The 15,501-nt window shown below is 38.3% G+C and overlaps 1 protein-coding gene across 1 annotated transcript in view; it reads right to left on the reverse strand.

Annotated features, from left to right (window-relative positions):
* PIEZO2 (piezo type mechanosensitive ion channel component 2) overlaps nucleotides 1-15,501 on the reverse strand; it is a 600,576-nt gene that overhangs the window by 146,957 nt on the left and 438,118 nt on the right. Inside the window, exons 18-19 of the mRNA XM_045298343.1 lie at nucleotides 10,635-10,783; nucleotides 7,262-7,492 (exon numbers count right to left, since the gene is read on the reverse strand). Of these exons, the coding sequence (XP_045154278.1) occupies nucleotides 7,262-7,492; nucleotides 10,635-10,783 (380 nt within the window). The remainder of the gene's footprint in view (nucleotides 1-7,261; nucleotides 7,493-10,634; nucleotides 10,784-15,501) is intronic.

The following is a 15,501-nucleotide window of genomic DNA, read 5'->3' on the forward strand; positions in this document are numbered from 1 at the left end:
TATGGAAACTCTATGTAATATTTTCAGAAACTGCCTGATGGCTGGCCACAACAGTTGAGTCATTTACATTCCCAAGAGCAATGCATGAGAGTTTGAATTCCTACAATTTGCGGTGTACTATGTCACTTTGGTGGAATATGAGATAAATCAAGAATAAGGCCTCAGTCCTCAAAGTCTGAACACCTCCAGACTGGCCGAACTTAGCGACTTTGTAAAGCTCAGCTTAAACTGTTAAGATGCTGTCTCACAACTCTTATCAGAGCTTACCAATTACTCAACTCTTAACCTCATCCCTAGAAATGATGACCATCTGATTCCAATTACTCCTCTATTATATGCATATGTGCTAGGAAAGTACAGGCTCTTTCCCAAATTGCGGTTATAGTTCAATGAATTTTGATGTCCGTAAGTTTAGTATTAAGCTTTCAGAAACTTATGGTAGATTTTCAGAAGTTTAAGCATGCTGGCCTTGATTTCAGTACATTCTAGGCGTTTACCAGGACTTATTTGTATGGCATATATGTTGAAGAAAGTCACTGGATACTTATGCATAATAGAGATATTTAAATTAACAGTTATTCAAAGTGAAAGATATCCCATCCACCTATTAATTCACTTTCTTTGGAAAATAGTTATTAAAATTCTACTCTAAAGCACATTAGGAGTCCTGGTAATATAGTGAATTTAGGTCTTGTGTTGACAGTTCAAACCCACTAGTTTCTCCACAGGAGAAAGATGAGGCAGTTTACTTTCTTAAAAGATTTGCAGCTTTGGAAATCCTATGGACCGGTTCTAAACTGTCCTGTCATGTTGCTGAGTTGGAATCAACTCCCTGACAGTGACTTTGGCTTTGGTTTGGATGAACCACAATGAGAGGCACATCAATAGCAAGTCTATAAACAAAAATATAATAAATGCTGGCCAGTTGGACCTAAGCAAGACAAACTCCTTGACAACTTCAATCTCGTTTCCATTGATCATGATGTTACCAATTGTTCCAGTTGTGAGGATTTCAGTCTTCTTTACAGTGAGTTGTGATCTATATTGAAGACTACAATCCTTGGTCTTCATTAACAAGTACTTCATGTTCTCCTCCCTTTCAGCAAGCACGGTTGATCTTCTGCTAACTGAAGGTTGTTAATAAGCCCTCGTCCCATCCTGATGCAGAATTCTTCTTCATATAATCCAGCTTCCCTGATTATTCCCTCAGCATACAGATTGAAGTTGTATGGAGAGGATACAACCGCAGTATTCCCTTGTTTCGCTCGCATAACTTCTTCTGGATCCACGTACAAGTTGAGCACATGCACTATCAGGTGTTCTGGAATTCCCATCTTCTCAAGGACATCCTCGAGAGGGTGTGGGGAGAGTGAAGCGCTTATATACTGCTGGCGGACTTTTAAGTCTGTACAACCATTGTGGAAAGTGATATAACAATTCTTAAAATAACCAGGCATAGAAATACTATACGATCCAGCAATACTTCTGCTTGGCATATGAAAAAAAGAAAAGAAAAAAAAGACAGAACATGGACAAATGTATGCTTGCTCATGTTCATTTCAGCACAGTTTACAATAGCAAGAAGCTGGTCCATACACACAATGAAATATTATGTATCCCTAAGTATCAGTGTGAAACCCCTTATGACATAAATGATCCTGAGTGACGTTAGTTAAGCACAAAAGGACAAATCTTCTGAGTCTACTACACAAGGATAAACACCAAAATGAAGGCAGACTCCTGCCCCCAGGTCACGCAATCTTCTAATCTGATCTCCCAAGCAACCAGATAGAAAGTCTGCCTAGCCTCCAGGAATCATACATCACCTCCTCGATGTGTACATCTTAAAAAAACTACTTTGAACGAGATTTCACATCAGCTGGCATACATTTTTAAGATGGGGGAAGAGGGTGAAGATCATTCAATTGCTGCATATATGATTGTGCTAAGATCTCCCCAAATCAAAAGACACACATACAAGAGGGATAAGCAAATCTTACTGCAAATTGAAGTTAAGAAAGGGAGAGGAGGGAATGTATGTCTTAGAGAAGGTGATTACATTTCTTTTGGTGGGTAAACAGAGAAGAGCAACTTCCTATTGGGAAAACGACGCTTAACAATGCTTCTATAGAACCCCGAGGGAGAGGATATGCTTGATACTATGCTCCTAACTGGACATTTTCCATGTAGTTTCTATCCAGCCCTTGGTGACCCAGACCATGTGCTTTCAACTACTGGGCTTTTGATTTAGTCTCTTCAAGGTGCACAACATTCTTCATAATCACACCAGAAGGACTCAATGTGGAAACCCCACTAAGTGAACCCAACTTTACCTCAGACTCACCTGCAGCCCTTGGACCTAAGGCTGAACTCCCTAGTGTGAAAAGAAGCACATGATTTCTATCCCGAGGTTACGGAATTAGCAGTCATTGGACTTTGGTTCGGATCTCTTGCCACGAGGTGCACAATGCACAGTGGCCTGGGACTACCAATATAGTTACTATATAAATGCCCTCCTCCATGCCCCACCACGCTCGTTGTGGTTTAAGTTTGCTGGATAAGAGATACTTGGCGCACAGTTTTTTAAATCCATACTTTTATTTGTTATTCCATTGTGTTCCTGCCTTCTCCTGAGAAGTCTATGCCTTCCTTTATGGCTCTCCTTATAGATGACAGTTCTTTTTTCCCTAGTTGCACTCAGGATTCTCTTTCTCCTTGAACTTGAAGAGTGTGACAATGATATTTCAGGGTTTTTCTTTGGGGGGTCTGTCCTGTTTTGAGTACTCCAGCTTCTTGAATAGCTTCCTCCTCCTGTCAAGAGCTCTAGTCTTAGAAACTCACAACGCAGCCCCACCCTGTCCTAGACGGCTGTCATGAGTTGGAATCAACTCAATGACAGAGAGGGTTATGATGTTGGAGACATTTTCTTCCAAGATTTCTCGTATTATTTTCTCTGTATTACTTTTCTTTCTCCTTGCACTGGGATCTCAAGGAGGTGTAAGCTGTTTCTCGACATGGTCTCCCACATCATTCTCAGGCTTTCTTCAGAGTATTTTGCTGTTTTAGTTGATTATTTCTCTTATCGATTATAGTCAGAGCATTTGTGTTTGAGCTCCCTGACTTGACTTTCCCTTTCTTCTATTCAATTGCTCAGGTATTTTACCACATTGCTGCATTCTGTTATTTTATTGTTTGTCTTCTGATACTCCTTTTTGTGTAGGGTTTCTAGTTTTTCAATTACTTCCATTGTCCTCATAAGTATTCCCAACATCTCTTTAAGGCTCATAAACAGCATTCTTCTGAATATTGTATTTGGCAATTCCATGGCCTCTTTTTTTTTTTGAGTACTCCATTGGGTTTGGGTGATTTTTATTCCTTGTGTTTGTTTTTCTTGATTTTGGTGGGTGTGGTTTGGTTGACTGCTGTTTGCATGGTATTGTGGTGCAATTATTAGAGGTATGCAGGCTGCTGGATCATTTACGGGTAGTTGCTTCTGTAGTGTCATGGGAAAGGTTTAATAGAAGACAGAAAATATACAGTCAGGAAGTAGAGAAAAGGAGAGCAAGATTGGTAATTAGGAAAAATGGAGTGAAAAAAAGAGAATAAAATAAAAGTAATATAATAATAGATCAAAAGGTTTGTGAAACAATGGGAAATCTATTTTAATTTGGTTAATAAGAATTAATAGGTAGTGTGGAAGTGCATTTCATGAGAAAAAGAAAGAGCAGAAAGAGTTATTGTGTCGCTCACGAGAAAAATGTAAGCAAATAATTAGTCCATAAGAAGAGAATTTAAGTGTGTGTGTGGGGGGGATGTCAAGAAAAGAGAAGGAAGGATAAATATCAGGGGGGAAAAAGGCAAAAGAAGATAGAAAAAGAAAAGAGAAGAAGAAAGTGTAAATGTGCAGAGAAGAGAAAGAAAAGCCAAAGATGGGTAAGGGATTGGGGGTGATTGTGGAGTTGTGTTGCTATGGCAGCATTAACATGGGTTGCCATGGGCTTTCAAGAGAAAGGGGGTGGGGGAAGAAACCTGGTTTGGGTACATGTGGTTTGATCTGTGAGCATTCCTGGGATAAACTGGGAGGCATGTGTATCATCAGGGGCTGTGCCACGTGGCAAGAGGAACTAATAGGGAAAAAAAAATAGAGTAACCAAAAAATAAAGCCAGTTTCAGTAGGGATTTGGATATGTGCATATGGCTGCTGCAGCAGGGAGGCTGCGTGGGGGAATCAAAGGACCCTCTGGAGAAGGACGTAAAAATAGGGGAAAGTAACTGTTACTTGGCTAGTGAGAATTTCTCCACCACGCTGCCATGCAATCTGTGACCTACACAAGCCTTCAGAGGGCAGTAAGGTGAGGACTTTGCCTGGGTGGATTGGAGCAGGAGCAGGGAAGAAACAGCTTGTGCAGAGGAGGGAAAGTGCACAGAAGGGCTCAGATTGCTGTTCCATGGTGAAGAGTCAGTAACATTCAAATGATCTCTGATTTTAAGTAATTTTGGTGTTTTTATGTGTTCGACAAGGTTGACTAGAAAGCACACCAGTCCATAAGTCCAACACTAGTCCATAAGTCCCTCTTCAGACCCATACAGCCACATGCAATGATGCAGGAATATCACAGACCAGTGGGTGCAGAATTATTTGGATACAAGGTCAGTGGAAAGATGGCAGGGCTCAGGCAACTCTCAGGGTCAGTGGCAGAGTCCCACTAGGCAGGAAGGCAGAATGAGACAGCCACATCCCTAAGGACACAGCATTAGGCCTGATTGACAGCTTTGACTCCGCCCCTAGCCAGAGTGTCTAGTTGACATGAAATCATCTAATTACAACGTAGCTTTTAAATTCTTTTTTTGGCTTCCAAGGAGCTCTGATGACATAGTGGTTATGAGTTGGACTGTGATCTGCATGATTGGAAGTTCAAAACCATCAGAATCAGGGGGAAAGAGTGGGCTTTCTACTCCCATAAACAGTTACAGGTTCAGAAACCCACAGGGGGTCTTTATGGGTCACCATTGTCTTGATGGCAGCGGTGAGTGTGGTGTGGTTTTCTGGCTTCCAGGGAGCACAGGACTGCCTTCATTTTTCATTGTTTGCATTTTTCATTGATGATCCCTGTGGTTTGAAAGTTTATATTTAGATATTTAATCTATCTTGAGTACATTTTTGTACATAGTGTGAGTTATGGGTCCTGTTTTAGTGTTTTGCAGGTAGAGATTGAATTTTTTCTATACCATGTATTCAAGAGTATCTCTTCCCAATTTAATGTGATTTAGTTCTTTCTCAAATGTCAGGTGCCTGTAGGTTCTTGGATGTATTTATAATTTTTCTATTCTAATTCATTGGTCTATATATCTACAGTTGTACCAATACCAAGCTGCTTTCATTACCATGACTATAATAATAGGCTTTGAAATCAGGGCATGAAAGGCCTCTAACTTTATATTCGTTTTTTAATATTATTTTATTTATCCTGGTTTCTTTTTTTTACATATAAAGTTGGTGATTAGTTTTTCCATTTCTTTAAAGAATCGTGGTGGTATGTGGATTTGAATTGCATTGAATTATAGAGTGCTCATAAGGGCAAAGTTGTTTGCTCCTTAGGCAAATGGGACAGGACCACCACCTTTCACCGTTCAAAACCGGAGGGAACATGCTGATGGCTCAACCCAGGAAGCTGATGATGCACTGGCTGGGCTGACTCTCCACCTGAGATAGAGTGGACACTTCCTCCTGTGCCCTGGCAAACCTGCTGAAGTGAGGCAGTCTGCAAAATTTCAGTTACTCCCTGTTCCCAACTGTATCCCTGCCTCCTATCTGGGCCCTCAACTGCCCCTTTGTGTATAAACCGTCGCGAGATGCAGGCTGTGTGACTGGGAGGGTATATAAGCCTGCCTCAAGTAAAGTTCAGTCCCTTGGAGGATATCTCCTCAATCTGTCCCCCATGGTCCAACTGCTCCATCCCTTTTTCAAAAATTTTTTTATTTTATTTTTTTCCTTTTTCTCTTATCTGTAAGTTTTCTCATTGCATATCATGCCCTCTTGAACCTGTTTGTCTTGTAAGAGAGATGGACTTGCTAATCTTACAAGTGCTTTTGGTAATATTGATATTTTTCACTATATTGTCTTGCTATCCATAAGCATGGGCATTCTTCCATTTGTATGTCTTTTTATGGCTTCTTGTTGAGGTGTTTTATAGTTTTCTTTGTATATGTCTTTTGTTTCTCTGTTAGAGCTATTTCTTCATATTTTATCTTTTGTATAATTCACTGCCCCCAAGTCGATTCTAACTCATAGCAACAAGGTAGAAGTGCCTTTGTTGGTTTCCGAGACCTCATATTTCCCCATCAACATCTGGTGCTTTTGAACTTTTGATATTTTGGTCAGCAGTCCAAATACTTTTGTTCTTTTAATTTCCTTTCAGAATCCTCTTCTTTAATCTATAAGAACCCAATTGACTTTTGAATGTTGATCTTAAACCTTGTTATTTTGACAAAGTTTTTAATTAGTTTCAGCAACTCTTAAATTAGGTCTTCAGGGTTATATAATGTAAGATTATTTCATCTGCTATTAAAGAGTGTTTTGTTTCTTCTGTGCCAATTTGGCTGTCTTTATTTTGATGTTTTGTAGCTCAGGCTAAGACTTCCATATTCTATATTAAAGTAATGATCAAAGGAAATCCTGTGTGGTACCCACTTGTAGGGGGAGTTTTACATTTTTCACCATTAAGTTAGGTGCTAACTGTTCATTTTGTATATATGGCATTCTATTACCATTTCATTAAGTGTTTTTATTAAAAAAATGGATGTTGAATTATATCAAATGTCTTTACTGCATTGATAGATATAATCACATAGTTCTTTTCCTTTGTTTATGTGGTTTATTCTGTTGATTGTTTTTCTATTATTGAACCATCCTTGCATATTTGGTATGAATTCCACTTTGTCATGATGGCTTCTTTTTTAAGTTTTCATGAATTCTGTTGCCTAGAATTTTGTTAAAATTGGGTACATAAGGGACACTGGTCTATAATTTTGATTCTTGGTGATGTATTTGCCTGGTTTAGTTATATTTGATTAATAAAATGATCTTTATAATATATTATCCATTTCTGAAATAGTTTATATAGGATTGGTGTTAATGCTTCTCTAAATACTTGGTAGAATTCCCTGGTAAAACTATCTGGTTCCAGAACTTATTTTGTTTGTATATACTTATTGTGGTTGTGTATAATTATTTTGTTTTCAGGCTTTCCTATTCACTTACCTTTGAAGCGAGTTCTTCTGGATTTTTCTTTTCTAAAAATCCTGGCACCTTTGGAATTTCAGAAAGGTCAAAACTCCATATATATTGTAATACCAGCAACAGATTTGCATAAATAACCATGAAAGGAGAACTGATCATCGCATATTTTCTTCTATTCCGAATCATCCAAAGAGTACATGACCAAATCAATAATACAAATGTCAACCAACTATGGTAGGTAATACTCCAAGCCTTGAAGGAGAAAAGAAAAAGAGATAGCAGTTAATACAATATACTCCTCTTACTCTATCAAGTTAAAAGTAAACAAACAAGAAAAAGAAATGCTAAGTGATCTTAAATAGGGGAGAGGGCAGAATGGTGAGGTTTGTGAAGGGACCCTCACCAGCAGCAAAGGGGAGGAAGAAGAGGGAACGACTGATGGTGCTGAGAACTTTGCTTTTGAACTTTCTTTAATGAGTAGAGTCAGTAGGGAAATGTCCTCACTGTAAGTCAAATATTGGTCTCTTCAAACAAACTAACAAACTCATTGCCATCAATATGATGCTGACTCATAATGACCCTTGGGGACAGGGTAGAGACTGTAACTCTTTATAGAAGTAGAAAGTGGCTGATGGTTTCAAACTGCGAACTTGGCAATTAGCAGCCCAACATGTAATCACTATGCCACCAAGATCACTGTCATCTTTACCTTACCTCAATTTTTTTTTTTTTTTTGCTTTACCCTACTTTACAGTATTAAAAGGCAATTGTTACTGAGAGGGAGAAAGACAGGGTTTTCTATTCCTGTAGAGAGTTACTGTCTCAGGCCCCCCGCCTAGAGGACCACCATGAGTTGGCATTGACTTGATGGTAGTGAGTTTGGATTTGGTTGTTGATAATTTCCTCAAAAAACATTCATCATTTTCTCCTTTCTGTTTAGAAAATCACTTGAAGTTAGCTGTTGTTATGAGAGATGAGTGAGTGTGGGCTATCACTAGGGTTCAGAGACAGAAATGGTGAAAGTAGTATACAAGTAGGCCTTCAAACGTTGTTCTTAGTAGACTATCCAAGAAGATACATGATGGGAATTGGAGGATACACACGAGGAAGCTCTAGAAAGTCTGTAAATTAAGCTCATGAATTAATATTAACTTCAAATACTTACACTCTCTCGGTATAATCTCTAATACCACAGACACACATGGTAAAACCTTTCCAAATACTTTCCAGTGTTTCAGTCTTATTGTTTTGAAGATATAAATTAAAAAGTCAATTTGAACAAATATTTATTTTCAGGAATTTTCAAATTTATGGTAAAAGACAATTTGCTTATAAAATAATGAGTTATGTACAAATTTTAGTTATAAGACACAATAAAGATAATTAGAAATTCACGTGGCTTTTATTAAAAGGAGTCAGTAACTGTCAACTGTTATCAAGCCTGAATTACTTTCATAATATATTTTTTCTTGAAGGTCATATTGAACAAAGATTAGGTAACAATTAGTGCATTTGCATTAAACAATGCACTTAAAATATTGGTAATAAATAATATATTTAGGCTATTTACTTAAAAGATAAAGATAGAATTTTGCTATTTTTAATCCATTGTAATCATTATCCCAAATATTACAATCCCAGCAAGGTTTTCCCTGCACACAATTCTTACTAGAGGAAATAGGAAGGTGAAGGGGAAAAAATTATAATCATTATTTTTCTTGGAAGATGGAATCTGTATTATGCTGTCTTCTATGTCAGATTTCAGAGTTTTCTAATAGTTTAGGAAATTATTCTTGAGATTAAATAAAGGCTTATCATGCTAACATAAGAAGTTCTTAAGACTTCTGTTTCTGTCTGTGCTAAAAAGCTGGTTAAGGGAAAGCTTCTATGGGAAGCAGACACTTTTAAAACATTAATAATGTGGCAAGAATCATATTTCTAATGAAGGATTTGCTCTTTTATTTTGATTTTACACAGTTTTTTTCCTAGTAAGTAAATGTGAAAGATTTTGTGTTTTGTTTTTTAAAGCTACATTTCTTTATTCAGAAGATCAAACTTACTGGGCTAAGAGAAAAACAAAACAAGTATATACTTTTTTGAGTTCAGAATAAAATTTGAATAAATTCAATACTGAAAAATCAGATATTTTCTATAGTTTAAAATACAGGTTGGCATATAGAAAATATTAGATGAGAATAAAAAAAACACAGAATACTTTTTTTTTTTAAAGAATAGTGTTTGCAATTGAACATGCACCACACTTAATTCAATGCAGCTTTCTCTTTCCAATGTCATTCTCTCACATGAGCCAATGATATTGATGAGTATGCACAAGTTCAATATTTTGACCAAGTGTCTGGAGAAGCTGTGCTAATGATGCACCCCCCACCCCACCCCCCACTGCTACATTTCCAGCAAGGAGCTCTGGTGGTACACTGGTTAAAGTGCATACCTGCTGACTGAAAGGGAGGCAATCCAAGTCCACCAGTCCTTCTGTGGAAGACGTGGCAGTTCTTTTCCATAAGCATTTAGCCTTAGAAACTTTATGGGGCAGTGCTACTCCTACCTCACAGGATTCCTAAGAGTTAGAATTGACTTGATGGCAATGACTTGGTTTTTTATCTTGTGGTGAGGGGGGCAGGGGTAAAGTTATACAGAATCTTTCATAAAGGTATCTATGGGGCCATTGGCCATCACATTTGGAAAAAGAAAAATTTTTTTAATCAGAGAGTTAGATTTCTAAAGAACAAATCAGGTTTCCAAAAAAAAAAAAATTGTTTTCAGTACGTGAATAAATTGGATCTTCATTTACCTTCTGTCTATGGACCAAAGGACCATTTTCACAGATGTGCTGTTGACATGGGGGGCTGTTCCTTGAAGGGAGTAGAAACACATAAATCTTGTGCTCACAATTGGTAAAAATATTTGGGCATTTTGGTGGCCTGATTATCATATTGGCAGAAACTCTTTGGAATGACCATTGAAAGTCTCACCCAAATCTAAGATAGTATGTGAATATAACTTACCATTTGAGAGAAAAAAAGCAATCTATGTCAACCATAAAGACCGTCAATAACTTCTAAGAAAACTATCCATTGTGTTCTTTTAAATTGGTAAAATGAGGACAATATGACTTCATAAACTACTCTGAATGAAATGTATACATATTTAAAGAAGTAGAAGGGAAAGTTTTTGCAATCCATAATATTAAAAAAAAAAATCCCTTGAGAAGCTCACATAACACCATCCTTTCCTGAAGTACTGGGTGTTGTATGGTACTGATGCTGGCCATGAGGGGATTACAGGACTTTGAAGTAGCAGGGCTCAGGCAGCAACGCTCAGCAGACTATGCTGCTCACACAGACCATCACATGAACACCATCACCATACCTACCATCATTGCAATGAGAGCGCAGATGTAGCTTTGCTTCATAATAAATTGGAACACTGCAAGCATGGCATGCGTTTTCACACTTCTTTTTTCCTCATAACTCCTTTCTTCTTCAAATTCTTCTCTCTTGTCCTCTTCTTCCTCTTTCTTTTCTAGATGAACAAATAATTTTTTGAGAACAAATACTTTTAATGACTATGTATGTGTATATATATATATATATATATATATATATATATATATATGAGTTTTTTTTTATAAATGCTCAAGCAGTACAGCACATGTATGATTTTAGTACAGGCATTTACTTAAGACTTCAGAAATCTATTCCATTGCATGTACATTGTTGCCCAGTTGATTCCGACTCATGGTGAACGTATGGGACATAGGCTGTCTAAAACTGAATTTTTTTACCGAAGCAAGCTGTCAACTATTTTGCCTGTGGAGTAGCTGCAGGGTTCAAACAACCAACCTTTCAATTCGAAGTTAAGCACTTAACCACTACACCACTTGAGTTGGGCTCCTCCACTTAACAAAGTCATTTAGAAGTCACACAGAATCAATAATGAAGTGTACTGGAATCCCAAACTCAAACCAAACCCATTGCTGTTGAGTCAATTTCTACTCATCGTTATCTTATAGGATTTGCCCCCACAGGAAAGGCATTGATGCAGACTCCACATCTGTCTCCCATGGAGCGGTTGCTGGACTCAAATCACTGACCTCCCAGTTAGTGACTGAGTGCTTACCGCACTGAACCGATCACTCAGAAATCCAAGATGGGCCCCCAGTGGTGTCTGCCTGTGGGTAACCCTTCCCCTTGAGTGTAGGTGGAAGCTGTGACTGGCTTCCAATAAATGGGCTTTTTTTGGAAGTGATAAAATGCCATGTCTTGATGAACTTAAGGAAGATTATGGCTCTTTCTTTGGGTTCCTTCACTCATATTTTTTCACTCACTTGTTCTGAAAGAAGCCAGTTGTTGTATTAAGAGCCACCCAATAAAGAGATCCAAGTGGAAAGGATCTGGCCCACAACCACAGAAGACTTGAGACTGGTTAACAGCTACCTGAGCGGCCTGAAAGCAGCTCCTGCCTAGAATGAGTATTCAGGTGAGATCATAGCCCTAGTCAAACCTGAATGCGATATTATGAGAGACCTCCAGGTAGGAGAACCCAGTGTAGCTTAGTTACATTCTGATTCCATCTCATAGAAACTGTAAGGTAATTGTGATCATTAGGATTTGTCAGTCTGGCTCGGCCAGGATTCTCAGGAGTTTGGCAGTTAGGGCCTGGTAATCTCCAATGATGTGATCTAACATAGTATAATCAACTTCATGATGGAATCTACTGTGAGCAGCCAAGCAATTGCGGGAAGATTAGGGTGGAGTGCTACTCTTTTGATCAGTTTAAAGCCCTATGAAATTGGAAGGAAGTTTCATTGGCTGTGTTGCCTACTCCTGTATAAGCTGACATTGTGGGGAAGTAAGTTCTTCTGGGTGCAGATTCTTTCTCATTGACATGCAGTCCTTGAGAGCTATCAGGAGCCTGCCAACATTGGATTCCTTAGACTGTAATCATGAGCCTGACTTTCTGACCTTGGATTCATTCACCTCTGCCTCCACCAACTGTGGTTTTTCTACTTCATTTGTAAGCCTCAGCAGCTATGCAAATCTGACCCATGAAATTGATCCAGGCTGGAGTAAACGGCTTTTAAACTGTGTGAGTCATTTTCTTGGTATAAAATTCTTTACACACACACACCCACGCACACACACACTGCTGGCTTTGCTTTTCCAGAAAACCCAGCCTAATAAAGTAATGAACATTGTAGACCACTAAGTTTTGGGGTAATTAGTTAGTACGGATATAATAAAAGTTGGAAAACCAACCAAGCAGTCATACAATTTCCCAGAATGAGCTCTGTGATTCGAAACTTCCTGTTAGGTTATGCCAGAGGCAGCAAATCATGCTGAAGACAGAAAATTCAGAGACAGGCAGGCGAGAAAGTGTGGAGGCATAGGGGAGAGGAAAGTAGCAACAGAGAATACTGAATTAAGGGTAAAGGAATGATTTATCCTCAGAATACTTCTACAGTTGTCATAAAAGTTGTTATAATTACACAGATGCAGTAAAGAAAAAGTAAGCCCTTGCCATTCTTGTTTAAATTAAATGGGTTGAAAATAAATGGAATAAAGAGTAGTTTCCATGCATAGTGAGACACCCCATGTAAGTGTCTTACAGGAGCCTCTAAGGGAGTTTGTGACATTTCCACATGCAGACGTCCAAAATCTATTCATTTATCTGATGCCTTGTTTGAAGAATCCTAAGTCTTATATAAGAAAGTTTACTGAGCATAGTCAAGACATGAGAAACTGACCATAGTAGATTTTATTGTGGCTGATGTGTTATTTACCTTGTTGTGACACTTCCTGTAGCTATGCTGTTGTTGTTTGGTGCAATTTTCAACTCAGTAAACTCATGTGCCAGAATAAGTTTTTCTAGTTTGTAATTTTAGGGGGAGAAAATTTCTATATTTTTCTCCTATGGGGACCTCTGGATGTGTTTCAACTGACAATGTTTTGGTTAGCAATTGACTTTGTAAGTTTTGTTTTAGTTTAGAAAAAAGTTGAGTTGATGATCTGAATATTTTGAGGTTTTCTTATCAGTATTCAAAATTATATTCTTTTCCTTTCATGTGACTAATATATAAATAGAAGGATGTTTTTGTTGTGGCTTGAAACACTCGGACATTAAGGGGCACAGAAGGTACAAATGTTGACTCTTGTGACCAACCTGGGTGATTCTGATGCAAGTGATCTGAAAACCTCACTTTGAAAAGCATGCCATTTCCTTGAGCTCTTCAGTAAAGATTTTTCAAGCTTCAATTGCAACCTAAAATATAATTTTGTAGGAAGCTGTAAATGGACCAAGAAGCAGTTGTGCAAACAGAAGGAAGGATAAATCTATAGTTTAAAATCTAAAAGGTGTATGTCAGGGTTGAGGTCTTTCACCATATTTATTAAATCTGTATTATGAGCAAATAGAGATACTGGATTATATGAAGAAGAATGTAGCTCAAGATTTGGAAGGAGGCTTATTAACAACCTGTGATATGCAGATGACACAATATTGTTTGCTAAAGTGAGAACTTGAAGCACTTGCAAATAAACATCCATAATTGCAGCTTTCCGTGTGGATTACAAGTCAATGTAAAGAAGACCAAAATGCTCACAGCTGAGCCAGTAGGTAACATCGTGATCCCTGGAAAAAATGTTGAAGTTGGCAAAGATTTGGTCTTGCTTGGATCCCTAATCAATGCTCATGGAGGCAGCAGTTAAGAAGTGATCAAAAGATGAGTTGAATTAGGAAAAGCAAGGATGTTACTTTGAGGACTGAGGTGCAACTGACCGAAGCCATGGCATTTTCACATATGAATATGAAGGCTGAACATATTATAGGGGAAAACCAAAGAAGAACGAATACATTTGAATTGTGGAGCTGACAAAGAATATTGAAAGTACCGTGGACTGCTAAAAGAACCACCAAATATGTCTTGGAAGAAGTACAGCCAGAATTCTTAGAGGCAAGGATTGTTAGACTTCGTCTCATGTACTTTGGATATATTGCCAGATGAGACCGCTTGCTGGAGGACACCATGCAGCAAGAAAAGAAAAAGGCTGCAGACAATATGGATTGACACAGTGGCTCCAACAATGGGCTCGGACATAAAAACAATTGTGATGATGGCTCAGGACCCGGAAGTGCTTCGTTCTGTAGTATACAGGGTCACTATGAGTCAAAAACAACTCAAAAGCATTTACAACAACAACAGGAAGTAGGGATGAGTAAATGCTGGTGGAGCTGGAGGCTTCCTGGAGGTCCCAGTTGCCATCAAGAGGTGTGTGTGTGTGCGTGCGCACATGCGCAAGCATATGCCTAAGCTGCTTGAGTAATATTGACTCGTGTGAATGATCTGATATGTACAATCACTTAGAAGCACCATGGAGGCAATGTAAGGAAGAATTTAAACCAATTATGAAGAAGAGAAAGAACAGCAGATTAAATATAAATAAAATGGAATTGTATATAATTAGAAAAATCTCTAGCATTGGATCTTGCTTTCACTACATGCCCGGAGTTAGTTTCCCTTCTCCCCTTCCCCCCTCAATAATAAACTTGGCTAATTCTGATGCCCATCGAGGATAGTCTAGGGAGGGATTGTTTTTCCAAGAATTTGTCCATGTCTTCCAAGTTGTTGAATTCATTGGAGTACAATCCTTCGTAGTACTGTGTAATTATCCTTTTGATTTCATTAGGTTCTGTTGTAATGTCCCCTCTTTCATCCCTTATTCTTGCTATTGAAATTTGTTCCCTACTTTCTTTGGTTAGGTTTGCCAGCGGTCTATCGATTCTGTTTATCCTTTCAAAGAACCAACTTTTAGCAGCATTAATTTTTCCATAGTTTTCTTATTTTCCCTCTCCTGAATCTCAGCCCTGATTTTTATAATTTCTTTTCTTTTGCTATTAGTAGGATTGTCCTGCTGACTATGCTCTAGTTGTTGTAAATTTTGTGTCAGCATATCAGTCATGAGTCTGTCTTCCTTTCTCAGGTGTACATGTATTGCTATGAAGCTTCCTCTGATGACTGCCTTGCTGTGTCCCATAAGCTTTGGCACATTGTGTTCTCATTCTCGTTGGTTTCTAGAAATTTCCTAATTTCATCTCTGACCTGTATTTGCTCTTGTTTTCTTCATCTTCCTTTTGTTGATTTCCAGCCTCATGGCACAGTGGTCAGAGAGAGAGGTCTGTATGATATCAAAGTGCTTAAATTTATGTAGATTCGCCTTATGCCCCAGCATGTGGTCTATCTT

The sequence above is a fragment of the Echinops telfairi genome, unplaced genomic scaffold (genome assembly GCF_000313985.2).
Source record: "Echinops telfairi isolate 266 unplaced genomic scaffold, ASM31398v2 ScPeMD7_4;HRSCAF=17, whole genome shotgun sequence".
Lineage (NCBI taxonomy): Eukaryota > Metazoa > Chordata > Mammalia > Afrosoricida > Tenrecidae > Echinops > Echinops telfairi.